The 27,579-nt window shown below is 41.1% G+C and overlaps 1 protein-coding gene across 2 annotated transcripts in view; it reads left to right on the top strand.

The window, feature by feature from the left end:
* Nucleotides 1–23,424, top strand: part of PARP12 (poly(ADP-ribose) polymerase family member 12) — a 28,784-nt gene extending 5,360 nt beyond the window's left edge. For both annotated transcript variants that reach the window (XM_027842263.1, XM_027842264.1), the window contains exons 2-12: nucleotides 1,119–1,254; nucleotides 7,711–7,975; nucleotides 11,065–11,166; nucleotides 12,562–12,685; nucleotides 13,377–13,569; nucleotides 15,410–15,530; nucleotides 16,205–16,301; nucleotides 17,470–17,545; nucleotides 19,005–19,135; nucleotides 20,433–20,584; nucleotides 22,070–23,424. In XM_027842263.1, the coding sequence (XP_027698064.1) occupies nucleotides 1,119–1,254; nucleotides 7,711–7,975; nucleotides 11,065–11,166; nucleotides 12,562–12,685; nucleotides 13,377–13,569; nucleotides 15,410–15,530; nucleotides 16,205–16,301; nucleotides 17,470–17,545; nucleotides 19,005–19,135; nucleotides 20,433–20,584; nucleotides 22,070–22,323 (1,651 nt within the window). In that variant the 3' untranslated portion in view covers nucleotides 22,324–23,424. The remainder of the gene's footprint in view (nucleotides 1–1,118; nucleotides 1,255–7,710; nucleotides 7,976–11,064; nucleotides 11,167–12,561; nucleotides 12,686–13,376; nucleotides 13,570–15,409; nucleotides 15,531–16,204; nucleotides 16,302–17,469; nucleotides 17,546–19,004; nucleotides 19,136–20,432; nucleotides 20,585–22,069) is intronic.
* Nucleotides 23,425–27,579: the final 4,155 nt, after the last annotated feature.

Genomic DNA, 27,579 nt, shown 5'->3' with positions numbered 1-27,579 from the left:
TCTGACTAGGGGCTCAGGGAAGGTTTCATGGAAGAGGTAGGGTTTGAGCAAGGCTTTGAAGGATAAATAGGCTTTGGAATATTAAGGTCTTTTGCACATGGGATGTGGTTGTGAGCAAAGATACGGACACAGTTTGTATATGAAGGGCTGATTGTATTCTAGTTTGGCTGGATCCTAGACTTTGTGGAGGGGAGGTGGGGCTGGAAAGTGAAGCCTGTTCTAGGTTGTGAAGGGCCTTAAAGGCTAGACTAAACAGTTTTGACTTTAGTAGGCAGTGGGCAAACATTGAAGAGTTGTCAATAGCAGAGTTAATTATGTGGCCCACAGGGATCCATCTCTATTGGAGTTGAAAGGAGGCAAATACTAAAGAGGCAGAATTTTTATTTAATTTTTTTTTATTAAAGAGACAAAATTTTAACCAGCCCCAATATTCCTATTATTGTGTTCCTGAGTTGGAATGGCAAAAGTAGCCCTGGCAGAGGTGTCCTCATAGCTGTTTGCTCCTAATTGTAGGCTCCCATAATTACTGAGTAAACTGGAGGCCATGAATTTAAAATGACAGTGCCATGTTCCCATGGGTCACTTTGATAGAATATATGAGGCACTTCCTCTTTAAGAAATAATGTAAGGCCAAAGGATCATAAATTTTGAACTGGAAAGAACTTTAGAGGTCATCTAGCTCAACCCCCTCATTTTACTGTTAAGGGAACTGAGGCCAGAGAAAGGAAGTGAGCTGCCTAAGGTAATACAGGTAGTAAGTGACCCAAGTACACAGACTCCAAATCCAGTCCTTTGTCCTCTTTGCCTTGATGCTTGTCAGACTTACTTTTTGAGGAAATGTTTCCTCTGTCTTGTCAAGATTAGTTGATTTTATTGTGTGTCTATTAACTAAGTCTTGATGTGTTCTTGAGGGTGAGATGTGCTGAGATTTCACCCCCCCCAAAAAAACTGATTTTGCTCTCTTCTCTCCTCTTCTTTCCTCTCCTCTCCTCTTCTCCTCCCCTCTCCTCTTGCCCTCCTCTCCTCTCTTCTCTTTCATTCCCCTCTTCTCTTCTCTTCTCTTCTCTTCTCTTCTCTTCTCTTCTCTTCTCTTCTCTTCTCTTCTCTTCTCTTCACAGGAAACAATGTAAATATAGCCACAGCATTGATTCTGTACACAACACGAATGTCTTGAAAAGCCATGGAATTGAACACCTCAGTTTGAACGAATTAAGTCAGCTTTTGCTTCAGAATGATTCTTCGCTGTTACCAGAGGTGAGTGGCAGATGTCTAATATGTTTGTGTGTGGACAGTAGGCTCCAGTGTGACCCGCTATATTGTGACTTAGATTTGGTATTTTTTGGGGGAGTGATTCTTCCTTTTTTAACTGCCTATAAAGGTTGCCAAGGAGAGAGGGCTTTGGAGACCAGGAAAACTGAGTTCAGGATAGGAGTATATGCTATTTTGGAGAATGGCCCTTGTGTCAAGGCATGGATATAAATCCAATGAGTCAAGAAAGTTTTCAAGGCAAGAAGATTAGATGCACCATATATTTTAAGCTGGAGGGGACCTTAGAGATCATCTTGTCCAGTCTGCTCATTTTGTAGGTGAGGAAACAGAGAGTTCACATGGTGAATTACATAGTTATATAATATGCAAGACAATTACTCTTTAAGGCTAGGATTGGCCAGCTATGGCTCGAGGGCTAGATCCTGCCTTGCTGCCTAGTTTTGTGTAGTCTGCAAGCTATGAATGGTTTTTACATGTGAAAACAGGTTAAAACTCGTGGTTAAAAACCATCCTTACCTCAAGGGCTATACCGAAAAGGCAGTGAGTCAGATTTGGACTGTGGGCCATCATTTGCCAATCCTTGTTTTAAGGAATGGTGTATTTCCTCCTTAAGGAGGCATAGCATTTTCTTTATAATGGCACAGGTAGGCCTGCTGGAATATAAAGTCTTTGAGGACCAAGATTGTTTTCATGTTGTCTTTGTACCTCTTGTGCTTATGTCAGCGTAAAACAGAACTCAGACAGACCAGGTGATCAGTAAGTAAAGGGAGGCATTTATTCAGGGTCGAGGAATTGCAATTTGGGACAACAGGCTACGTTATCCAGACAGGGATGCCTGGGGAGAAAGGTGGAGAAGGGGATTCTTATAGGGCATAGTGGAGAAACAGCAGCGGGGCGTGTGGTTGGATACACAGAACAGCTGAGCTCCAGGAAGGGAGTGTTGGAGGGGCAACAAAAATGAGGTTGTAGAAATGTCCTTATCTCTATCTGAGAACGGGGTGGTTAGAAACACTGGGGTACATGGGAATCTTCTTGGGGGCAGTTAGAAACTGCTGGTCAGAGCAGGGTAAGGCCCCAAGTTTCCCAGGGGTTAACACCGAATATAGTGCTTTGCACATAGTAAGTGCTCAATAAATGTTGTTGAGCTAAATAGAACTCAACAGTTCATTTCCCTTTCTACTATGTCATCTTAGCTCCATTGGAATTTGTGATGTTACAAGTAGCAGCACAGATTTGTTTTATAATTAAACTTTGGTTAATAGAAACCTTCAGCAAGTAATAACTTATTTATATAGCACTTTGAGGCTTACAGAATGCTTTCCTTGGGGCAGCTAGGTGGCGCAGTGGATAGAGCACCAGCCCTGGAGTCAGGAGGACCTGAGTTCAACTGTGACTTCAGACAATTGACACTTATTAGCTGTGTGACCCTGGGCAAGTCACTTAACCCCATTGCCTAGCAAAACAAAACAAAATGCTTTCCTTGAAGCAAAACTGTGAGCTGGGTAGTGCAAGTAGTAATATTCTCATTTTGTTGATGAGGCTCTGAGAAGCAGAAGACTTGCCCATGCTCATGCAACTAGGAAATCTGGTTTCGAACCTAGGTCTCCTGGCTCCAAATCTAGTGTTTTAGCTACCCTTAACACACTATTTCATATGCATGTAATTCCTCCCTCCCCCTCCTCCCTGCAAGGATTGTTTCTTTATTTCCCTTGTTTGTGTGAGATCCCTGAAATGCCATGAGATTTCATTTAATTGCTTTTCTGGATTTTTGGCATGAGATTTGCGGGATGGGGTGGGTTAGGAGGAAGCGAGAGACAGAACTGTCTTTGTGGCTTATTGAGCAATTTTTGGTAGATTCAGCAAGTATTTCTTCACTCTTAACCTTTTGCTGGGGCAGCTGGGTGGAGCAGTGGACAGAGTGCTGGGACTGGAGTCAGGAAGACTCATCTTCCTGGGTTCAAATCTGGCCTCAGATATTTTTTAGCTGTGTGACCCTGAGCAAGTCACTTAACCCTGCTCGCCGCAGTTTCCTCATCTGTAGAATGAGCTGGAGAAGGAAATGGCAAACCACTCTAGTATCTTTGCCAAGAAAACCTCAAATGAGGTCACAAAGAGTCAGACATGACTGAACAACCCCCACAACCATTTTGCTGGTCCTGTAGAAGACAGAAAAGAAATGTGACCTAGTGCTTAAGAAACTCCCAGTCCCGTTGGGACAGCAAGACCTACATATGGAACAACTTTAAAAACATAAAACCTTACATTAATTTAGATGGTGCTTTTACAGTTTACAGAGTGTTTTCTCCATGTATTACCTCGTTTGAAAAATCAGTTTAACTGCACAAGGAAGGAAATAATAATGCTTTAAACTATCAATTAGTAAGCATTTTTTAAACTCCTACTTTGTGCCAGTCCCTGTGCTAAATGCCTGGGATACAAAAAGAGGCAGAAGACAGTCCCTGCCCTCAAGGAGCTTACAATCTAGTGGATAATCTACCAGGGCTTCTTAAAATTTTTCCACTTGTGGCCCCTTCAGCACCTTTCAAACTGTGGGTCGAGACCTCATGCATGTAGTGAGGTGCCCAGGTGTGTGGTACAAACAGTAAGTGCAATGGTGAGCCCTGAAGGGAAGCTGGCAGGTTTGCCTGATGGAAATAGATGGACCAGCCATGTGTGGGATTCCTTAGATGTGATCTTGGTGAGAAGGTGTGAGGGAGGGAGCAGCTGGCTTTGAATGCCAGGCTAAAGACTTTGGCATTGATCTGATGGGCTTGAAATAGCCCCTGGAGAATCTCAAGTGGGAGAGGAACTTGATTTTCTTTTTTTTTTTCTTTCTCTCTCTCGCTCTTTTTTTTTTTTTTGGTGAGGCAATTGAGGTTAAATGACTTGCCCAGGGTCACACAGCTAGCAAGTGTCAAGTGTTTGGGCTAAGGTCAGATTTGAACTCAGGTCCTCCCGGCTTCAGGACCGTTGCTCTATCCACTGCGCCACCTAGCTGCCCCAGGAACTTGATTTTCAAAGGGCTTTTAAGGAAGATTGTTCTAGCTGTTTTGGGTAGGATGGGTTGAAGCCTGGTGTGGATGCCACACTGCTTTTGATTTGTATTTCTGGTGGTTGAGAAGCTGGATCATACATGTGCTTGAAAGCCTCTTTTAGTCAGTCCCTGTTGACTGTTGACCTCACTGGAGCTGTACCCCTTTATGGTGTTAACATTTGGTAAACAACCTCATATTCAGAAATATCCATACTTATCTTCATTCCCTCCCTCTCCATTGGCTCCTTCTCATTTACTTACAAACATGCTCAGATCTCTCCAATCCTTAAAAAAAAAAAATCCACCTGCCCTCTTATTCTGGTAAGTTACCAGTCACTAGTCTGCTGCTTTGCTACCAAAATTTAGGAAGCAGGCACTTGCTGTTTTAGCTTCCTTACCATTCACTCATTCTTCAGTCTATTGGCAGTCTGGCTTCTATGTGTGTTACTTAATTGAAACTCCTCCATTAAAGGTCATGAATAACCCATCATTGCCAGCTGCAATGGTCTTTTCTCATTCCTCATTTTCCTTTGCACCTCTGTGTATCGCTCCCACCACCGACCACCCATCTGCTTCATGTTAATCTCCTTGGCTTTCCTAACACCCCATGGCGTGGTTTTCTTCTGCCTCTCCATTTCATTTCCTTCCCTGGTTCCTCAAATGTAAGAGCTCTTCAGGGTTCTGCTGGGTTCTCTTCTCTGACTCTCTCTCTCTCTCTTGACCTCTCTGCAGCACTGCTAGCTTCTGGCTACTACTCTCTTTCCTTTCTTGACTTCTGAGATACGGAGCTTTCCTGCTCTTGCTTCTTCTCTGAAGGTTTCTCGTCGTTTTCCTGAGCCTTTCAGGTAAGGTGGCTCCAGAGACGTTCTTTGCCCAGCTCATGTTCTTCTAAATGCCACATGAGGTTTGTTTCCAGTTTTCTACTACCACAAAAGGGCTTTTAATCAGTCAACCAGCAAATGTTCATTAGGTGCCTCCTAAATGCTAGACATTGTGCTAGAGTCCACGGGTGGGGAACCTGCGTCCTCAAGGCCACACATGGCCCTCTAGGTCCTTGGGTGCAGCCCTTTGATTGAATCTACACTTCACGGAACAAATTCCCTCAATAGAAGGATTTGTTCTGTAAAACTTGGACTCAGTCAAAAGGCTGCATCCGAGGCCCTAGAGGGCCACATGTGGTCTTGAGGCCGCGGGTTCCCCACCCTTGTGCCAGAGATTGGGTATAGAAAGACACAAATGAAACTTTTAAGAGATTAATAACTCATAATAGTGAATCATTAAAGTGGCACCCCTAGGGCAGCTGGGAGGCACAGTAGATATAGCACCGGCCCTGGAGTCAGGAGGACCTGAGTTCAAATCTGGCCTTAGAGCAAACACTTGACACTTACTAGCTGTGTGACCCTGGGCAAGTCACTTAACCCCAACTGCCTTAAAAAATAAAAAAGTAAAAAAAGATAAAGTGGCAGCCCATTAGGGCCAAGGCTTGCTACTGTAATGACAAACAAAGTTAGAACAAGAGAGATGAACTGGGACAGTTGCAGAATTCAGGGGTTCATATAAAGACAAAAAAGCCAGGTTTAGTGTGAATGAAGGAATGAGGTGTAAATAGAGGAAACAAGTATGGTTGAAAAGGAGAATTTTGAAGTTCAGGATCTTAAAGGTGATACATTAAAGCCTAAGGTGAGACTTTTCTAAAATAATATTTCTCATGATAGTTCTAACACTGTCACTTGCAGGCTAAAAATCCGTCCGTGGCTCCCTCTTGTTTACTGAACCAATTCCAAACTCCTTATCTTGGCATTCAATGCTCTTTATAATCTAGTTCCATTTTTTTCTCTCTCACATTGCTGCCTTTCATAATCCCCCCAAACTAGAATAAAAGGTATTTTCTCAAACTCATTCTCCCCGTTCCTATGCTGGGAACTCATTTCCACCCTCTGCCCCCCACCTGTTAAAATCCTATGCATCTTTTAAGACTCAGTCCCAGTATCCCTACCCTCCCCAAATCCCTGTCCTTCCAGACTCCCCAGCTCCAAGTATTTTTCCCTTCATTTGATGATTTTTCCACACTTTGTGCCTGTCCTGTGCAAATGTGATCTATTGTGCATTATAATTATTTGTATACATCTCTTATCTCCCCTAAACTCCTTAAAGACCAGGACCACGTTTTATTCATCTTTGGATGCACCAATGCCTAGTGTGGTACTCTGGACCAAAAGACATTTAATATGTGTCTTTTGAATTGAATTGAGGAATGTAGAGTCCAAAGAGTTGGGCGGGCACCTAGTTCTTGCTGTACCTGATACTGAGTATGGGAGTTGAATGAGACTCAGAGAAGGTGGCTAGAATGAAGGGGTCCGAGTAGGACTCAGAAATAGGAAACTGGGCATGGCCCAACACTGGGTTTAAAAGTTATTGTGATAATCTACACTCGCCGTTTTCCTTAACCTTGCTCCCACACTCTGAGAGCTGTTGGAATAGGGAAATCGGAGAAATTGGGGATTGGGTACGAGGTCAGTCAGATCTTACCCTTATTTGAATTCATGACATATTGTACTTCTTTTACTAACTTTGTTATTGTGCGTGTCCTTCTGCCCTATTAGATCGAAAGCCTCTTAAAGGTAGGAACTGTATCTTGTATGTCTTTTTATCCTCCCAAGACCTAGGACAGTTCATTATATATGTTAATAAATATTGAGTGAATAAACCTGAGAGGATACCTCATCTTATGTATTAGGACTATATATATATATATACATATATATATGTATACACACACATATGTATTTTCATAAAAAGGAGTTTGATTGTCTTTTTTCTTAATTCTGAGAATAATTTGCATGTTACAGGTAGAAATTTTTTTAAAGTTTGATAGAATTCTGTGAAACTTGTAAATCCATTCCACCAGGATTCTTTGCCTTTGATTGCTCCCTTATAGTGAGTTTGGTTTCATTTTCTTAAATTAGATTAAGATCGTTACTTCACTTACCATTAATTTAGTTATTTTTATATTTTTGTAGATAGCTGACAGAAAAAGTGTGATCAGTGAGGCCACTATGAGAGTATACAATTCAAGTAATTAATACTTATAGTCTTCATGTCCCTGTGAAGGTGGGGCATATGTTCTGAGCTATTTCCCTAGGAATGGGGATGGATTTGTATGTGTTCTTGCCTGGTTCCTCAAGTGTATAGGTTGTATAGGTAACATATTTGCAAGATGGCTAACCAGGTGAAGGGTGTAGTCTCTGGCCAAGACTCATGGGCTTTCTAAGCCCAAATAGAAATGAAACTCATGACCATTGTCCTATTAACCTGGTGTTGTAGCTAGTGAAGATAAACAGGAAGCTAATGGTAATGTACAAGAGTTTTTTTAAATAATTTCTGTTCTTCTCTTTCCTTGTCCACAGATCTGCGTGCACTATAATAAAGGAGATGGGGAACATGGTTCTTGTACCTTTAAAAATACTTGTGCCAAACTCCACTTGTGCCAGTATTACTTGCAGGGAAACTGCAAGTTTGGCAGCAGCTGCAAACGGTCCCATGTCTTTAATTCCACATGTCAGGAGAAGTTGGGAAAGTGGGGGCTTAGTGCTGCCATCATTAAAAGGTTGCCTTTCACTTATAGAAATGCTTTTGACATCAAAAATGAAAGCTCAGCAACACCTGAAAAAGGTAGGGAACACTTCACCATTCTGCATGCACTCAGGGAATGTCCAGCCTGATAGAGGACATCTAGGTGGGCTCCCTCTCTTTCTGTTCTTCTTCCCTCTCTCCTTCCCTCTCTCCCACCTTCCCTTCCTTTCTTCTCTTCTTCCTTCCTTCCTTCTTTCCCTTTCTCCCCTTCTTCCCTCCCTCCTTTCCTCTGTTTCCTCCCTCCCTCCTTTCTTTCCTTCTTTCCTTCCTTCCTTCCTTCCTTCCTTCCTTCCTTCCTTTCTCTCTTCCTCTTTCTCTGTCTCTTTCTATGTCTCCCTCTGTGTGGCAGGTGAAAGATAAAATGATTGAGAAAACAAAGGTTTGCTCTTCCGAGCATATCGATTTATTAAGCAGTGCATGCCAGTTGCCCAACAAACCAGGACCAGACCTCCTCAGCCTAGGTCTGGACCCTGAATCCAGGGGGAGATAGACTTCTGTTCATTAAAAACAATTAATCAAATAAGGTTGATTAATTAAAAGGAAATAATACAACATTAGGTAATCTGATTTCTAACTGGAAGAAAGATTAGAGACTTGCCAAGTTGGGAAAGGGGAAGCAAATAGGTGCAATTGCCTGAAGTCAGAAAAAAGAGGCATCCCATTCCCCTCAACTATCCATAAACAATCAAAGGAACATGGAAACAATAACTGATTAATCAGTATGGGGCCAGTTTTCAGATAAGACATACGGGTTGCTTGAGATGTGCAATTGTGAGAAAACTCCTTGCTTCAGTTTCTGGTCAGTATAACCTAGGTCCTTAGTTAAGGGTCTTGAAGCAGGTAGAGGTGGCCCAGTTTCCCAGCCATGTAGGGTTAGATTCAAACAATGAAATAAGGTTTTCTCTCAGTTTTCACAATTGAATAAAGTTTTCTCACAAGACAGAAATTGGACCAGATGCATAACTAAATAGAAACTGAGCTAGATCCAGAATTGAGTCACAAGATGGAGTCACTGTGGTTCACCCAGTTCCCACAATTAACTACTTGCTGTCCTGATCCACTCACTTCCCTTATGTGTCTGTCACTCTCTTAGTGCCTCTCTGTCTCTTCTTCTTTGTGTTTCTGTCTCTCTCTCAACCTCAAATTGAGAAAAAAAATAAAAAAAATAAATAATTGTTGTAACAAATATGCATACTCAAGTAAAACAAATTCCCACATTGCCTGTATCCGAAAATATATGTCTCCTTCTTCTTGCAGTAGGTACAAATCTTCATGTCTTCAAGCCGGAAACAATTCAATTTTTTCCTTTTTCCTGTCCTACATTTTTCATGCAGTAGAGTTACACTTTCTGTTGCAGCTCCTGGGGTAATGTTTTGCCATTAATGACTTGCTGTTAGTTTTATTGGTCTCTGGGCTAGTTATTGAATGGATTTGTCATACGAAAGGAATGTCAGGAATTCCAGCAAATACATTTGTTGCCTTAATTTTGCTTCCTGCCTTCAGAAAAGTTTTGGAATATTTTCATGACCAGAGCTTAATGTCTTCTTCAGGTTTTGTTTAATCACTCTTTGGAAATTCCTCGTAATTGCAAGGAACCTGAATATATTTCTATCTTTGTTCATTAAGTTTTTGCTCCTTGTAGGTGAGTGAACAGGTAGATTGACTTAGGTTGCATCCAAATTAGGATGATCAGTTTCTCTCCATTACCTTTTCATGGAGGGATGTATCAAAGAGTGTCCCTTGGAAGCCAGTAGTACTTTGCGTTATTACTGTGCCATTCTGGATGAAGAATGGAGATTCAGCAAGTTTTCAGATAATGATAAATTAATTGAGAAGTGTTTTAGCATGGTAGGTGTAGATGGCTAGATTTGGAGTCAGAAGGTACTACCTCTGACACTGATTAGCTGTGTGACAGTGGACAGATAGGGGAGCTTTTCTGAGCTCAGGCAGCCCTCTAAAACTATAATTTATCGATGGGCCATGAGCCAAGTTGATGGAGGGAGCTCCCACACCAATAGCACAACAGGTTTCTGAAATACTAAATAAATTACTTGGGGTTGCTAATAAAGGTCCAAGGCATATTTTTCAAGAAAAACTACATGGCAGACGTAATTCTGGGTTGGAGAAATAACTTCTGAGCCAGTGTTGTCCCTTAGGGGGTTTCAGAAAAATATGACTCGAAGATTTAATAAGTTCTACCATTAAATTTAGATTTTTGTATTAGGCCCTTTTCTTGGCAGTTTATATTAGCATGAGAGACTCACTCTAATCTCCAATTAAATATGACATATTAATAGGGAATAGAGTCTTTTGAGTCAGAAAGACCTGGGGTCAAATTCTACCTTTGACATATTCTAGCTGTGTGACCCTGGGAAAGTCACTAGACTTCTTAATGCCTCAGGCAGCTCTTTAAGACAAGTTGTAGTAGAGTGGAGACTCAATGGGGCAGCTAGGTGGTGTAGTGGATAGAGTACTAGCCCTGGAGTCAGAAAAACTCATTTTCCTGAGTTCAAATCTGGCCTCATACACTTATTAGTTGTGTAACCCCTGTTTGTCTCAATTTCTTCATCTGTAAAATGAGCTGGAGAAGGAAATTGACACAACTTTCCAGTATCTTTGCCAAGAATCACAGAGTCTGAAATGACTAAGCCACAGCAATTGGAGGATCAAATGAGCTAATTAATGTACGAAAAGTTCTTTGCATAAATCGATTTATGTATGAACTGCTTTATCCCACTGATAAAATCACAGGCCCATACAAAAATAAATTTAAAAAAAACCCCAAAAACTGGTGCCTTCTGCTGTCAGAGCTGAGAAGGACCTTCCTGCCTTTATACAGGCCTAAGTCTTAAAGTGTGACTGAGGCGGGGAATGGAGAACTTGGAGTCTGAAGACATTTTATGACTTTTCAGGGAGGCTTTTTTATATACTCATCTGAACAAATCACAGACTGGGGTTTAGGGTTCAATTAACTTTGAATGTAGAATTATATCATCCATAGCCTGATGGAGCGACTTTCAACTTTTTTGAATAACAAAGGCCACTCCTTTATACCTTGAAATACTTTGACTCCAAATTGAGGCTTGATGGAAACTAATTCCCGTTTTTCACGTGTGTCTGTGTTGCAGAAAGAAGATGTAGTAGTGACTCTGTACCCGCTGCCCCTAAAAGCAATGACGAGAATGATCAGATCTGCTTGTACCACATTAGGAAGGCTTGTAGCTTTAAAGGTAAGGTGCTGACACTTTGCCATCTCCTGTATTAGCACAGCCAGGACACTGCCCCTTGAGTCAAGTGCCTACTTTTACTCAATAATCTATTCCCAGAATTCTCCCTTGTGAGACCCTCACCAGGTCTCAAGTCAACTGCTGTAGTAAGTAGAATCCTAGAATGTTAGCACAAGGAGGTTTAAATGTGATCTTTTCCAACCCCCCCATTTTACAGAGAAAGAAAACAAAAAGTGAAGTAATTTGCCCAGGGTCACAGGTAGTTGTGAGGCTAATATTAGGACCTAGGCTTCGTGAGGTCCAGTGCAAGACACTTTCTGCTAATCCTGAGGCTCTCCAACCAGTCCTTCTTTTGGGGCCGTGGGCTCAGGTCTGGCAGCTACCTTAGGTAGTATTTCAGACATGCGTAGATTGGCCCAGGATGATCACTACCATTGTTAACATGGTTTCTATGGGGAAAAGTGTTCCAGGCTCCAAACACCTGACTTAGGAAGGGATTTTGGGAGGAGATCCTATGGGAAGTGGGGACTGCCATATTACAGTGGGCAGTGCTGTGTGGAAGGAGGAGTGGGATTCTTTATTTGAAGGTTCCCGTGGCATCATTCATACACTTTTTGGAAGCAATGATTGCAAAGTCAGCCTTGGCTATTTCATCTATAAAATGAGAATGTTGGCTTATTTGATGCCCCATCTCCCCAGTGTCTGCTCTAGCGCCAGCTCTCTGATTCTCTGGCCAAAGCCCTGGTTTATTCCTTCCTTCAGGCCTTCCTCAACAGTGAGTCAACAGTGAGATCACTTTCAGGAAGTTGTTTACAATGCAAGGAATTTCTTTATTACAGTATAAAGACTCTAGGTTCAGACCCCCTGCAGGCTGGCCCATTTATAAGTGCATGGTCTAGCTCAGGGTTCATGCCCGTCCAGCTAATAGACATCTTCTGTCCCCAATCTCTGCCCCTGGTGTCCAGGATTTGAAAATAAGGCATGAAATATATATTTATGTATATATTTATATATATATATAGATATATAGATATATACACACACACACATATATACACATATATATATATACATATGACTAAATGGCACTCAGACCAATATTGTTTGAGAGAAGGGGGAGATGAGTGCAGGCTGGTGTCCTGTCCTAGAGGAAAGAAGATGATGGCTGGGTACCCGGTTTCAACAGAACCTGTGCTTTGAGATGATTCTTCTGGATCTAGGATGTCTCAGCACATCAATACTGATCTTAGGGTTTCTCTTGGCAAAGAAACTGGAGTGGTTTTTAGCCTTAGAGGGTATTGCATAAATCAGGTAACACCTATACCCTGTTTTTCATTGTTTATATAGGCCACACTCTGTGGAATTACCATTTTGATTTTGTTTCTTTTTTTGTTTTAGATAAGTGTTTTAAGGTCCATTTTCATTTGCCGTATAGATGGCAGCTCCTTGATGGGAAGACGTGGAAGGATTTGGAAGAAATGGAAAAGATTGAAAAGGCATACTGTGACCCCAGTAAAAGCCAGTATGAAATGTTATTTATTGCTGCCCTGTGCCCAGGCTGTTTGGGGGGAATTTGGGAAGCTATTAAGTTTCATATTATTTAATTTGCCTACAAGGATGTGGAAGCATGGTAAATACCAGTTTTTGGTAGTGCGTTTTTTTGCCCTGTCTGTCTCCTGCACTTCTCCCAGCTGTGGGGAGCGAGGTGGGGGATGTGAAGAGAGAAGTAAATAATTATGTAAATATTTACTGAATAGGAAGACCATTAAATGATTAGTTGGTGAGGTTGATTGAGTTGTTAGCTGATAACTGTTTTGTGCTCCTGGATTTGGGTTCCAGTCCAAGCTCCATCATTCACTAGCTACACTTTCTAGTCCCACAGAGTGCTTAACCTAAGCGGTTGCTCAATCACCCTAGGACTTTGGTCATCTGGAAAATGAGGAAGTTGGACAGATGAGCTCTGAGGTCCCTTTGGGCCTTAGACCAGGATCCTATGATCCAGTGGGGAGGGTGTATAAAGTAGGAAGCTACCTTGCTCTTCTGGTGAGGTTTGGTTTGAAACTGGGTTTCAAGTGAATTCCTGGGCAGACCTATATCCCAAAGCAAGGATGAAAACACATTAGGGATGAGTCTTCCTGACCGCCATCCCGGCACTCTATGCACTATGGCGCCACCTAGCTGTGTAATGTTTACTCACTTGTTTTCTCGCACAGGTTTCTTACGAAGGTTGCCTGGAGCCCGGGGATTGCCTCCATCAACTTTGATAACATGACTTGTGCCCATTACAAAGCTCAACGTCTCTCCACGGCCTCTTCTGTTGTCAAGCCTCCACACTTCATCCTCACGACTGAGTGGCTTTGGTATTGGAAAAATGATGGTGGTTTGTGGCAGGAGTATGGCCTAAAGGTAAGGGAGGGGCTCACTTGGGCAGCACATGGATTAAAATCCCTGATTCCATGTGTCATTCCTTAGGTGCACCTGGATGACCTGTATTCACCTGTCTTAGATTTAGTTTCTTCATCAGTAAAACGAGGGGCTTGGATTGGCTGGCCTTGAAAATCCCTTCTACCTCAAGCCTGTGACTCTGTCAGTCATGTGGGACAAGACTAAATGGTCCTTTTGGTGAGCTGAGAATGATGAAATCATCTAAAAAATGGAGGTCAATGAGGTTTTGATGAAAAAGCTTGCTTATTTCAAGCAGTATTTGGTCCAGTAAAATTCCAACCCAACTGAGGAATTTGTAGCTCAATCTACTGAGACTTCATCTTTATATGTAAGATCCAAATCCACTTGAAAAAGAGGAAATTGTAACACAGTGAGTGTCTTTTCCATTCCTTGTGTTAAATGATGTGGAAAGAAGTCTTTACTTCCATTCCAACAAACAACTCTTGGTTTGGTTGTGGGCAGATCAGACAATATAGTGTGTAGCCACCCATTTATCTGATGAGGAAACTGAAACTCAAGAGAGATTGAGTGACTTGCCCTTGGTCACGTCACTAGTAAATGTCACAGGTAGGATTTCACCTCAAGTCTTTCTGACTTCGAGTTCACCATACTTTGACGCTTCCCTGTATCCAAAAGGAGGAGTCTTATAGACAAATAGAAGATGGGTGATAGGTCAACGGAGTTGATCATTGGAACCACAATAATAATGAGCTTTCCAAGGAGGTATAGAGGGAAGGTCAGAGAGATAGGGAGAAGTGAAATCAGTCAGTAAACTTAGCAAGACCAGCTGCATTGGTTATGCTAGTCATTCAGCCATCAGTGGATATCAGCAAAGCAACAACAGTGAACAAATGTTTGTTGACTGCCCGTTGTTTGCAAAGGCATTGTTAATTCTTTTGTTTGTTTGTTTGTTTGTTTTTAGGCAATTGGGGTTAAGTGACTTGCCTAGGGTCACACAGCTAATAAGTGTCAAGTGTGTGGTCTGAGGCCAGATTTGAACTCAGGTTCTCCTGACTTCAGGGCCAGTGCTCTATCCATTGTGCCACCTAGCTGCCCCTGCATTGTTAATTCTTTAAAAGAATTTGAGAGTTGTCTATTTTAATAAAGAAGTCTATCTGTTCTTATCTTCTTGACCTCATCTTCCCTTATTCAGCAGAAATCATACTTTGTTTTTCGTTTGTTTGTTTGTTTTTTAGGCAATTGGGGTTACGTGACTTGCCCAGGGTCACACAGCTAGTTAGTGACAGGTGTTTGGTCTGAGGCCGGATTTGAACTCAGGTCCTTCTGACTTCAGGGCTGGTACTCTATCCACTGCGCCACCTAGCTGCCCCTAATCATACTTTGTAACCCACAAGATGTATAATTCTTATATTTCTATTTTCTAAAGGAATTTAGCAACTGGTCCAATCATCTTTTCCTCAGTGGATTTCTAACACATATTCCCCCCAACCCTTCCACCTCAACCTGCCCCTGCACCAACCCCTCTAGCCTTCTGGTCACATCTATCTCCCTTCTGGCTCTATTCATTTTCTTAGGCTGGACTCTCTGATCCCACCCCACTCTACCCCGGTCCTATAGTTGAACTGGCAGGACCTCCACTCAGCTCTGACTGCCTGCCAGCTCAGGAGCCGCTGGGCTCATCAGTTAGCTTATTAGAGCCTTCAGCAGGGCTGATGATTCCCCACCCCTGGCCTAAAGTCTTGTGTTTGCAGAATCTCCAGATGGTCATCACCTTTATTGGGGGATTGTCTTGTGCTGTAAGAAATGGTCCTTTTGTGGTCTAACCTGTCTAATTTGACAGGGTGCCGAACGCCATGCAGCTGATGTTAGCAGCAGTGACGTGGAGAAGGCCTACTTGAGGCAGGAGTCACCTGTCTTCCAGTTCTCAGTTGGAAAGCACAACTATGAGTTGAATTTCAAAGGTATTTCCCAAGGATGTTCATTTGACAATCAGGTGTTAATATGATACTTCTTATTCCATGTGCTGGCTTGATAGACCCAGCCAGGCTGACAAGGAGCTAGAAGTGCTTTACACGAGAGACCCATAAGACTAGATGTGTTTATCAAAGGCTACACAGACAGGCTCAGGTGGAAATCAGCAGCCCTGCAATCTGTTCCACAATCCAGCCCTGAAGTGGCGGTCCCAGTCAGCGTTGCTAACCTGAGTCTGAATTCCCTGCACTCTGAGATATGCTGCTGGCCTCGTGGATGTCAAATGTGCATGCAGGACACTGTCCCATAATGAAGTGGCCTCCAGCTCCCATAAAGCAGAGGCTTTTATACCGCAAAGGAGAGCTGGATGGAAAAATATTGTGACCTCGTGACTTCTCTCCTGTCTTATCAAAGGCACCTCAGGGACAGGTTGGGGGCTAGGAAAGACTTACAGCAAGAGGGATCTTTGGTAGGGGTCTATAGAGAGTGAGCATGAATGATTGATAAGTACCCACCACACTGTAAGTACTAATCTTCTGCAGCTCTCTAGAATTTTATTTCTTTAAAAAAAAATGGTCACCAATTCATATTAACCTTTCCCTCACTTAATTCAGGTAAGTCAGTTTTCAGCATGTAGTTAAAAGCTAATTCTGTTGTTTTTTAGCCATGACTCAGAAAAGCTTACACTATGGCACTGTCAGAAACGTTTGTCGGAGACCGAAATATGTGTCTCCTGAGGATGTGAAGACGAAGCAGACTCGGTAAGCTGTACTTGAATGATTTGTCCCTTGGTACAGATCTGCTGTGGCTCAAATCCAAACTTTGGTTGATACTGAGATTAACCAGAAATGTCTGGCTAACATCAAACCTTATTGTCCTTACGTAGCTCCAGCAAAATATGCAGCACGAATCAGCATAATCAAACATAAATAATGTATCACACATACATATTTTACTGATTTTCAAACATGTGTAGATATTATGGTTAAAGATAAAAATTCATTTAAAAGGATAACTGAATTCACAGCTGCTATTTTTGTGATTATATTTTCTTGGTGAATGGTTAGTACTGTTCTATATGGGATCCAGCATTTTTTTTTTTAACTTTATAAATGGGTTCTCATATTCCAGAAAAGGTTGGGAACCATCTTCTGGCCAAATGATCTGAATGGAGGAAGGCTACCCAGCTCTCATATCCCCAGTTTAGTAAAAAAAAAAAAAAATTAAAAAATAACACTAGGAAGAATAATACTCAAGAAATCAAGTGAGCAACTCTAGTAAATGGCTTCTTCCATCCCAGAACTGCACGAAAGCTTTAGGCTCTTCAGGGCTTGACCCTCTTGAGCCAGGAGGTCTTAAGCCGCATTTGGCTGTGGTAATGCTGCTTAATTTCACTACTGTCATCTCTCAGTTATCCATTCAGGGATTATCTGGGAGCAAGTTTTAAATCCTCATCTGGTTTCTTGACCGAAGTTTCACATGCTTTTAGACATAACCCGTTCTCTCTGTTGCTATGTGTCTAGGTAATACCAAGTAGTTATCATGTCAACCCAAATCAGATATAATTAGGAAAGTAGATTTGTTGTTAGAAAAGAAAAAATAAATGCATCCTAAAGCCAAGTAAGAATGTAAGAATTGTAGGATTGTAAGAATATTTGCTATTTTGAATCTTCTGTATCACTAATATTAGTGCATAAATTAGATGTTAATCTAATTACTATTGCTAATGACTAATTATTATTGCTTTCACTCTTCCTAGCCTACTTAAGGTGAGCTAGGATGAGGAATTAACCATTGGGACAAGGAAGGATAGAAGTGATAGGGGTCCAGAGGCATTTTGAGTGAGTAGTAATAGTATTGATATTTCCTGAGATATTTGCCTGAGATGCTGAAAATGTGAAAATGTTCTTTATTTTCTATTATGTTCAGTGGTGACAAATCAGAGGCCCCAAGGGATGTTCCACCTCATTGGGATATGTCTGCATTGCCGGACCTGGGATTTAAGGTATGGAGCTTGAACTGCTGATAATCTTAGAATTCAGGAGCCTGAAAGGACCTCAAAGATTATCCAGACCAACCCTTCATTTTTCACATGAGAAAGCTTAGGCCCAAAGTGTTATTGTTTGGTTGTTTTAGTTGTGTCTGACTCTTTCATGGCCCCATTTGGGATTTTTTGGGCAAAGATATTGGAGGGGTTTGCCATCTCCCGCATTTTTACAGATAAGAAATTGAGGCAAACAGGTTTAAGTGCTTTGCCCATGGTTGCACAAGCTGGTAAGTGTCTGAGGCTGCATTTGAACTCATGAAGATCCACTGCGCCACCTAGCTGCCCAAGCCCAGAATAGTGGTGACTTCACCAGGGCCACAAAGCTATTTAGGGAAAAGGCTGAGACTTGAATTGAGATTTTCTCACTTGACTGTCCGGTTGCTGCATCATGCTGACCAGGATGAAAGTCATTCTTTATAAATGGATCGGTAGCTTGGTAGAGTGAAAAGAGCACTGGACTCAGATTTGAGACACTTGGGGTCATAGCCCGTCTCTAACACTTAATCGTTGTGTGACCATGGATAAGGCACATAGCCTTCTTCAGTTTTCGGGGTAATACTTACATCATAGAGTTGCTCTGAGGATCAAATGAAGATTCATGCAAAGAAAAGTGCTATGTAGACGTCAGTTATTATTGTAGGATTTAGTGTTGGAAAAAAACCTTGGGGGTCATCTGGTCATTTGGTCTTAGCCCCATCCTCTATTTTACAGAAGAGAAAACTCGGGGCAGTATAGAGATGAGGTGACCTGCCCAAGGTAGCAGGAAGCAGAGCTGAGATTGAAACCCAGGGCCTTTTACTGCTAAAACTAGTGAGATTAAAGTGACCAGATCTCAGATGCATCAGTGAAGGACCCAGCGGTGAGCTGGGTGATTGTTGTGCTCACTGTTGGAGGGGAAGACGTGTTTAGGGACAGTTTTAGAGGGGTAGACTTGGGGGACTAGCTGAGGTGGCTGGACCCAGAGAGGAACCGGGTGAAACCAGTTCAGAAAGGGGAGACCATTAACTGTGAAAATCCCCTGGAAAGTAGAAAATAAAGGATGAAGCGACTATGTTTTGTCCAAAAAACGAGTCATGTTGTCCAAAAAAGCAAGGCAAAAAAACAGGTAGGTTATCAGGAGAAACTGGAACTTGAAATAGAAGGGGTGATGTTTGTGCACGTATGTGTGTGGGGGCAGTGGTGGAGGATGGGGGTGGAGTGCACACAGCCTTCAACAAGAACCTAATTAACCAGATTCCTTTTCCCTTTTTTCCTTCTTGTTTGTTTTTGTTCTTTTCTTGCTACATTAGTCAGTTCTTACCTGTGTTTGTTCTTTTTGTTAAAAAAAAAAGGGTATAGAACCTCCATGTCCTTAATGTGTTTTATATTGTGTGTGTATATATATATATTTTTTTTTTTAAAATTTTGTCTCTTTTAGCTAATCCAACTTTCTCCCTCCTCTGGAGAGTATCTGAAGGTCCAAGAGCAGTTTTGTCGTACAATGCGTAACTACGTCATTCGTAAGATCGAGAGAATCCAGAACCCCACACTCTGGGAAGTGTATCAGTGGTATGTTTGAGACAGTAACCAAGAAATAACAAAAAGCAGAACCTGGTGCTAGCAAGGACACCAACCCGAGCTAGGGTTCTGCCCACCTCACCACAGGGGCTCCTCAGGTACATGACTCTTCCCCTAAATGAACTTGTGAAGTATTCTTAAGGAGAACAAGGTGACGAGGACTAATTAGTCCGATCTATGCAACCCATTGCCACTTGTAGAAAAATAAAGTATCCACTCTACTAAGCGTGTCAAGAGCATGCTTCTTCCATTTAGGATGGTACTTTTATTTATGGTATGGAGCAGTTTCTGTGTGTAGGATATGATATAAAATATATGGAGAGACACCACTGTAGGGCCAGGGTCATGCTTACCTCCCCGTGCCAAGTGGTTACAATGATGGTTTCTAACATACTTCCATGTGCAATGGATTTATAGTTTACAATCATCAATTCTATAATAATCACAAGGAATAAGATGGAAATGTATTTAGCTACCTGTAGTCAAAGGTGAATTTTTTTTGCCCCATTCCATATCATTGATGAAAGAGTAAATTTTGCTATACTTCCTACATTTGTTGATTACATTACCGTATCTTATTGGGCTAACACCAGCAGAAGGAAGCCCTTGTGCAAAGGCCTACCACTTCTCGACATTTATAGAATGCCTGCTCTACATGTAGAACTGGGAAGGAGTAAGCATTTATATAGTACCTACTGTGTGCTAGACACTGTGCTGAATGCGTCACAAATATTATCTCATGTGATCATGTCCTTGAAGAGAGTCTTGTCACCTTGAACTAGTTCAAGACCAGTAATGCTCTGTATTGATTCTAGAGGGAAAGGTTGGCTTATTGGCAACCGAAAACCATGAACAGTCACAAGCTTCTTATCCTTTCCTGTCTTTCCTTGAGAGGAGAAAACACCAGATTTGAGCCTGGTGATAGGGGGAAAAACAGACTTCTTTCCCAAGGGCCTTATCTCTTCTAGGATGATAAAGAAACTTGATCTTGAATGGAGTAGAGGATAGAGTTTCTCTTTTATTTCTTATGCCCACCAAAAACTGAAGGGGAAAGAAATGGTAGCTACCAAGGAGAATCTGGAGCTGCTAATTGATGGAAAACCCATTCTTGTTGTTCAGTCATTTTAAACTCTTAGTGAAAGTCACTTAATGTACCTGAGAATCTCTTTGAGTTTCAAAACATGTTGGTTATTTGGGGACAAGTGTACTCTCTTGGCTTTCTATGAGTAAGTCACTGCAAAACCTATATTTGGTTAGAACCACCCACATTGTCTTTTCTTTGCCACAGGCAGAAAGCACAGATGAAGAAGAGTAATGGAGGGCAGGAAGTGGATGAGAGGTTTCTGTTTCACGGCACCAGTCCCGAGTATGTTGATGCCATCTGCCATCAAAATTTTGACTGGAGGATCTCTGGTCTTCATGGTACTAGCTATGGCAAAGGTAACTAGTTAAGATTTAAATTAAAAAAAAAATTTTCTGAAAACTTGTAAATACTTAAACATTATAAGAATATGTGATTTTGTTGTGATGGTGCTTGTGTGTTAGCATGCTCCTCTGATGCGGGTTACAACTTATTGTTGGAACTGAAATAAATCATCAGCTTTGGGTCAGCTGGGTAATGCCCTTCTCTGAACCCTGATTTGACTGGTCCTTAGGTGACAGACATAGAGTATATCACCTGAAGCCTTTTCACCTTGGTAGGAACTGCAGATCTTGAATTCCATTAGTGTAGTCTTCAAGAACCCATGGTAACCGCCATGCCACACTGAAACTTTGGAGTAAGGTTTTTATGAAGGTTCCTAAAACTCAACTCTGGAAAATTAAGAGAGAAGCCTCTAGGCATTGGTCTAAGGAATAAAAAGAATGTAATTCTTGATTATATGTGGACAGTAATCTGCTTTCAAGTTTGTGAGAAGTGCTTTGCTAACATTAGCTTTTATTTACTTGGCAAGGACCCCAAGGTCCTTCAAAACCCAAACACTCGCCCTTTTCCAGGGGCGAGTTGAGAAGGGGCATTTCTGCTTAGGCCAGTATTTCGAATCTGCCTGAGGGACAAGTTAGACTGTCTTTATATCCTTGGTGCCTAGCATAATGTACTGAAGAAAGAAGGCACTTAAATGTTGAATCAAAGGGGCACTGTAACCTGGGATTCAGGGAGGGGTTGAACAAGAAACAAGACACTTTTCCAACTCCTTCTGAGCCAAGTCTTTCCAGGATGGTAGCTTAGTTTCCTTGGCATTGAATTCTTCACACATCCCACAAATTCATTCACATGGAAGTGCAAAGCCCGGCTATAGTTTAGTCAAGCTGTACATTCTTCTGTGACTTGGGTAGCTCTTTGTAAACCAAGTTCCATTTTGGTAGTCAGGCCTGTCTGACACAGGGCTTCTGGTGAATTCTATGAACCTAAATTTTCAACTAGCGTGTAGCCAATTCAATCTCTGATTTATAGTCTCTGTATATTGAGATACGACTTATTGAAGGACGCCCGCAAAAACTGTTCAGTGTGGCACAAAATTGTGCAACAAATAGCTTGTTCTCGAAATGCAACTTGAAAATGTTTTTCTTCCACTTGGGCCAGACAGAAGCTTTTGCAGCAATCTCTGCTGTCGTCTCCGGCCCCATTAGAACAAGTCTCAGTCATTTCTTTAGCTAGGGCCGTTAGGGGAGTTTATAGCCAATGGCAGGCCTTAGGTGTAATCAGGGGAAGAAGAAGAAAGAGAAGAAAAAGAAGGGGAGGAGAAAGAGGTGTAGCGGGAGGGCAGGAAGGAGAGCGAATGGACCCTTCATTGCCTTCGATGCCCCTCGGTGTCTGTGCCATCGCAGCCTGCTGACTCGTGAGGTAGAAGTGCCGTAACCATGTAGGTCTCTCTGGATTTGCCTAACACTCAAGCCCCTTTCCGGACTGATGTGTTTCTCTTACAGGGAGCTACTTCGCCCGAGATGCTGCTTATTCCCACCACTATAGCAAATCTTCCCTGCAATTGCAGCCCATGTTCTTGGCCCGGGTTTTGGTGGGAGAGTTTACCAGGGGCAGTTCCTCCTATCTGCGACCTCCTCCCAAAGAAGGTCAGAAAAACGTCTTCTACAACAGCTGTGTGAACAGTATGAGCGATCCTTCCATCTTTGTGGTCTTTGAGAAGCACCAGATCTACCCGGAATATCTCATTTGGTACTGAACCTCCCATGGAAAGCTTGATCTACCTGACTCTACTTTCTCAAAATCAGTTAGTACTAAAATGAAGGTTTGGGGATATGTACATTTCTCTGCTTCTTTTGGCTTCTTCTTTCTTAAAGTGGAGAAGAGCCTATGTATTGTTTTTGAAAAACATTTTTAAAAAGTTTCAATGTCCTACTTTGCACTAATTTTGTTATACAGGTATATATCACTGACTTTTTGCTAAAGGAGAATTTTCTCTCATAGATCTCCCATAGATTATTTACTTCTTCTTACTATACTATAACATCAACAACAGAGTAACTGATGAGTATGTGGTGATAGCCAAGTCTATTTTTTTCCTTTTTAACTGTGTCATGCTTTTATTTGTCTTAGTCAAGTATTCTGATGTCTGGGTACTTTACTGGCAAGAGCAGAATTGCACTAATTCTTTAAAAAAATCTTTTATTGAGATCTTGTATTTTTATATTACCTTCATTTCTGAATCTATCCCTTCCCTGCCTCACCAGCTGTGCCTTGTGACATTAACTAAAAAAGAGGAACTCAGCAATGTTAAACAGTATATCAGCTTAGATTGGCAATATATGCGGTGTTCCTTACGTGTAGTCCCCTACCTCTTCAAAGAAAGGCAGTGCTTAAGGGCTAGTTTTAGTTTGGGAATATATTTATGACCCAACATTTAGCCCTTTAACATCTGCCACTATTTGCACTTGCCTTCTCTCTCTGCCTGTTCTTTAAATCATGGCTGGTAGCAACTGGAAATGTTATCTGCCAAAATTTGATCGCTGGTAGGCAAATGCAAAAATACTTTTGTGTTCTACTGTATCGACTTGAGGCAGAAGCCCATAAATGATTCTTCCATTACTGGGGTTATCAATTAGGATTTTACAAAATTAATTGCCATTCTGTGGTGTAGACTAACCATTTATACCCGTTGGCTCCCAACTTAGCCACTTTACCTTTAGTCAGTAGTATGAAATGTCATTCATGCTGGTTAGGAGCAAGTCATACTGTTGAGTGTGAGTTTTATATCTGCGTGAACTTATGTGAATGTATGTCACGAATGAGTATGAAAATAAAAGGAAATTTTTCTCCAAATGGATAGTGACTAAAGTTACTGGCTTCTGTTACTCCCACATCTTCAGCAGGAGTGAATGTTCAGTAATACAACAGGCATTTCCTAAGCACTTTCTATGTAGAGCCATGGAGTTTAGAGATGACGGTGTTATTGGAAGTTTACCATTTAGTAGGGAGCTATGACAGGTATGTAAATAACTATAATTCACAATTATAGGTGATGAGTCCATTAGAGAGTTACAAAACCAAGTATTTGCTACGTGAGGTCTGGGGGTAGGGAAGGTTAATACTAATTTGGGGCTCAGAAAAAGGCTAATATTGAGATGGTGACATTTGATTTGGTCTTTAAAGCCCAGGTGGGAATTCATCTGGCAGAGATGGGGAGAGGAGATGTTCTAATGCTAAAGAGAGAGCAGCTTGAGCAAAGTCATAGTAGGAGAGGGACATGTTTGGGAGATAGAAAGAAGTCCATTTCAGCTGAATCATAGGGTACGTAAAGTATAGGGGCTAGACCCCTGATTTCATTGCTGTGGGGAACTCGCAAATGAGGAAATTCTCTCTACCAATGTAGCTGACACCTTCTCTGTAATTGATCATCTTAGAGACTTAGTCACCTAGAGCAGTGGTGTCAAACTCAAATAGAAACAAGGATGGGAGGGCAGGGAGATGTGTATCAACTTAGAAAACCACATACTAACATTATCCATGTTCTATTATATTTAGATTTATTTTGTTAAATATTTCCCAATTACATTTTAATCTGGTTCTGGCCATACTGGGAGTATAGTTGGCAGGGGGAGAGTATTGAATTCTGCTGGTTTAGAGTGCTGAGAGGTTAAGTGATTTGTCCAGAAGCACACAGCTGATCAGTGTCAGAGGTAGGCTGTGAACCCAGGTCTTCCTGGGCCCTGAGGTCTGCCATGCTGTTTTTCTTCTCTGGGTGTATAGGGGAGGGAATAACATGAGAGAAAGGTTGGAGTGATAGGATAGCAACAGTGCCACAGATCCACGTAGTGAATTAATTTTAAATGTAATGTTTTATTATATCTCCAATTATATTTTAATCTGGTTCTGGCTACACTGGGGAATGTTGTGGGCCACAGACCCTATGGTTGACACCTCTGGTGTAAGAGGTACTGCAGCTAGCAAAGGATTTTGAATTTTGCTTACTAGGTGTACTCACTGAAGATTTTTGAGCTGAAGCATGATGTTATCACATTTTATATATATTTTTAAAAATGTATATCCAGTTCCAAATTCCTTCCCTCCCCCTACTCCTCCCCCACACATTGAGAAGGTGAGAAATGCAATACCATTATATATATAAAGTCATGCAAAATGTATTTGCACGTTAGCCAAGCACAGTTATACATTAAAGAAAGAGTACTTGGTTGCCATTGTCGGAAGGCTTGTGTGGTTCAAAGTGGCGGAGATTGTAGGCTTCTTTGTTCCCGTGACAGCAGGGGCCTCTTGAAGTCCCAGTGACTCAGGGAATATGGCAGGGCCCTCCCTGACATTTCAGATAGAGTGGGGTCTGGCCCATGTTTTGCACCTGCTTGGTTATTATGATTAAGGAGTGGGAATCCCATTCCCACCCTCTCAGCTACCTCTGAGCTGGAAAGCATGAAATCATTACATTTATGCTGGGGTGGCTGCAGCAGATAATTAGCTTAAATCGACTATTTCAAATCACCTGCCAAGTCAATTTCAAACTCTTTATGCTTTGTCATAAATCCCATAGAAATGCAGAGTCAAGAAAAGTGCAAGACGTATTTGGTGAATGTGAATGGACCAATTTGACCAGAGTTTCATCTTTATGTAGGGAAATGGTGAGAAACACGCCTAGAAAGATAGGTTGATACCAGAGAGTGGAGGCCCTTAAGTCTGAGTTTTAGTTATTTTTTGATAGGTAATGGAGAGGGCAGCTAGGTGGTGCAGTGGATAGAGCACCAGACCTGGAGTCAGAAGGACCTGAGTTCAAATATGGCCTCAGACACTTACTAGCTTTGTGACCCTGGGCAAGTCACTTAACCCTGTTTGCCTCAGTTTCTTCATCTGCAATATGAGCTGGAGAAGGAAATGGCAAACTACTCCAGTGTCTTTGTCAAGAAAACCCCAAATGGGATCATGAAGAGTCAGACAAACTAAACAATGACAATAACAAATCAGTAAAAAAAAAAATTGGAGCATTCACTGCCAGATATGTTATAAATAATATACGTGTACTGGTATTTTAACACATGTATAAATAAACACATGAAAATAGAAATAAAAAAAGATGAGATAAAGATGAAATATTTTTAAAATAAAGTATTTTACTTACTAACAGTTTAAAAAAAACCCTTTTGCTCTCACTGAAAATATTAGTGTTTTTAGATGGAAGCAGTGTGGTTAAATATGCAGTGTGCTTGGATAAAAATGTTATTTAGCACTTTGTGATGCGGTCAGTTCACAAGTAAGCGTTAAGTGCTTACCATATACTAGACACCATGCTAATTGCTGTGATATAGCAATTCAAAGGTCTGGTTTTAAGTTCATTATATTTTAATAGGTGGTTTAATGGCTGTATCTATGAAAATTCATAGATCCAAACAAGTGACTGCACAGGTTAAATTAGGATCCTTATTTTTTCAGTCTAATCTACTAATTATGCAAAGATTTTTTTTTTTTTGCTGAAATGTGGCTAATAAATTTCCATTTTCTGCAAAGAAAAGTGGCCTAGCAGTACTAGATATCAAACTATATTATAAAGCAGTAATTATCAAAACTATCTAGTACTGGCCAAGAAAAATGGATCAGTTGACTAGATCAGGTACATGAAACACATTAGTAAATGACCATAATAACCTAGTGTTTGATAAACCCAAAGACCCCAGCCTTTAGAATAAGAACTCATCATTTGACAAAAATTGCTGAGAAAACTGGAAAAGAATATGGCATAAACTAGGCGTAGACCAACATCTTACACCATATACCACGATAAGGTCAAAATGGGTACATGATTTAGACAGAAAGGGTAATACCCTAAGCAATTTAGGAGAGTAAGAAATAGTTTTTCTGTCAGATCAAAGGAGAAGGGAAGAATTTATGACCAAACAAGAGATAGCATTATGAAATGCAAAATGGTTAGTTTTGATTATATTAAATTTAAAAGTTTTTGCACAAACAAAACCAATGAAGCCAAGATTAGAAGGAAAGCAGAAAGCTGGGAAACAGTTTTTACAGCAAGTGTCTCTGATAAAGGGCTGATTTTTCAAATATATAGGGAAATGAGTAAAATTTATAAGAGTACAAGCCATTCCTCAAGTATTAAATGGTCAAAGGATATGAACAGGCAGTTTTCAGATGAAGAAATCAAAGCTATCTATAATCATATGACAAAATGCTGTATATCACTTTTGATTAGAGAAATAAAAATTAAAGCAATTCTGAGGTCCTGTCTCACACCTATCAAATTGACTAATATGACAGAAAAGGAAAATGATAAATATTGAAGAGAATGTGGGAAAATTGGGACACTATTGCACTGTTGGTGGAATTGTGAACTGATCCAATCATTCTGAAGCACAATCTGGAACTGTGCCCGAAGGACAACCAAACTGTGCGTACCCTTTGATCTAACAATACTACTACTAGGTCTTTATTGCAACGAGATCATAAAAAAGGAAAAAAGGCCTAAATGCACAAAAAATATTTGTAATAGTTCTTTTTGTGGTGGCAAAAAATTGGAATTGAGGAGATGCCCATCAGCTGGGGAATGGCTGAACAAGTTGTGGTATATGAATGTAATGGAATACTATTGTGTAATAAGAAATGATAAGCAAGCAGATTTCAGAAAAAACCTAGAAAGACTTATATGAACTGATGCAAAGTGAAATGAGCAGAACCAGGAGAACATTGTACACAGTATCAGCAACATTGTGTGATGATCAATTATGGATGACTTAGCTCATCTCAGCATTACAATGATCCAAGACAATTCCAAAGGATTCATGATGGAAAATGCTATCCACATCCAAAGAAAGAACTGATGGACTCTGAATGCAGATCGAAGCGTACTATTTTCACTTTATTTTTTTCATGTTTTTTTTCTTTTTACTCTGTTTCTTCTTTCACAACTTGACTAAAATGGAAATATGTTTTACTTGATTGCACATATATAATGTATATCAAATTGCTT

Source organism: Vombatus ursinus, unplaced genomic scaffold (genome assembly GCF_900497805.2).
Source record: "Vombatus ursinus unplaced genomic scaffold, bare-nosed wombat genome assembly UNPS02014870.1, whole genome shotgun sequence".
Classification (NCBI taxonomy): domain Eukaryota; kingdom Metazoa; phylum Chordata; class Mammalia; order Diprotodontia; family Vombatidae; genus Vombatus; species Vombatus ursinus.
Note: the sequence above shows the minus strand (reverse complement) of the source record. Positions and strands in the feature narration are given on the sequence as shown.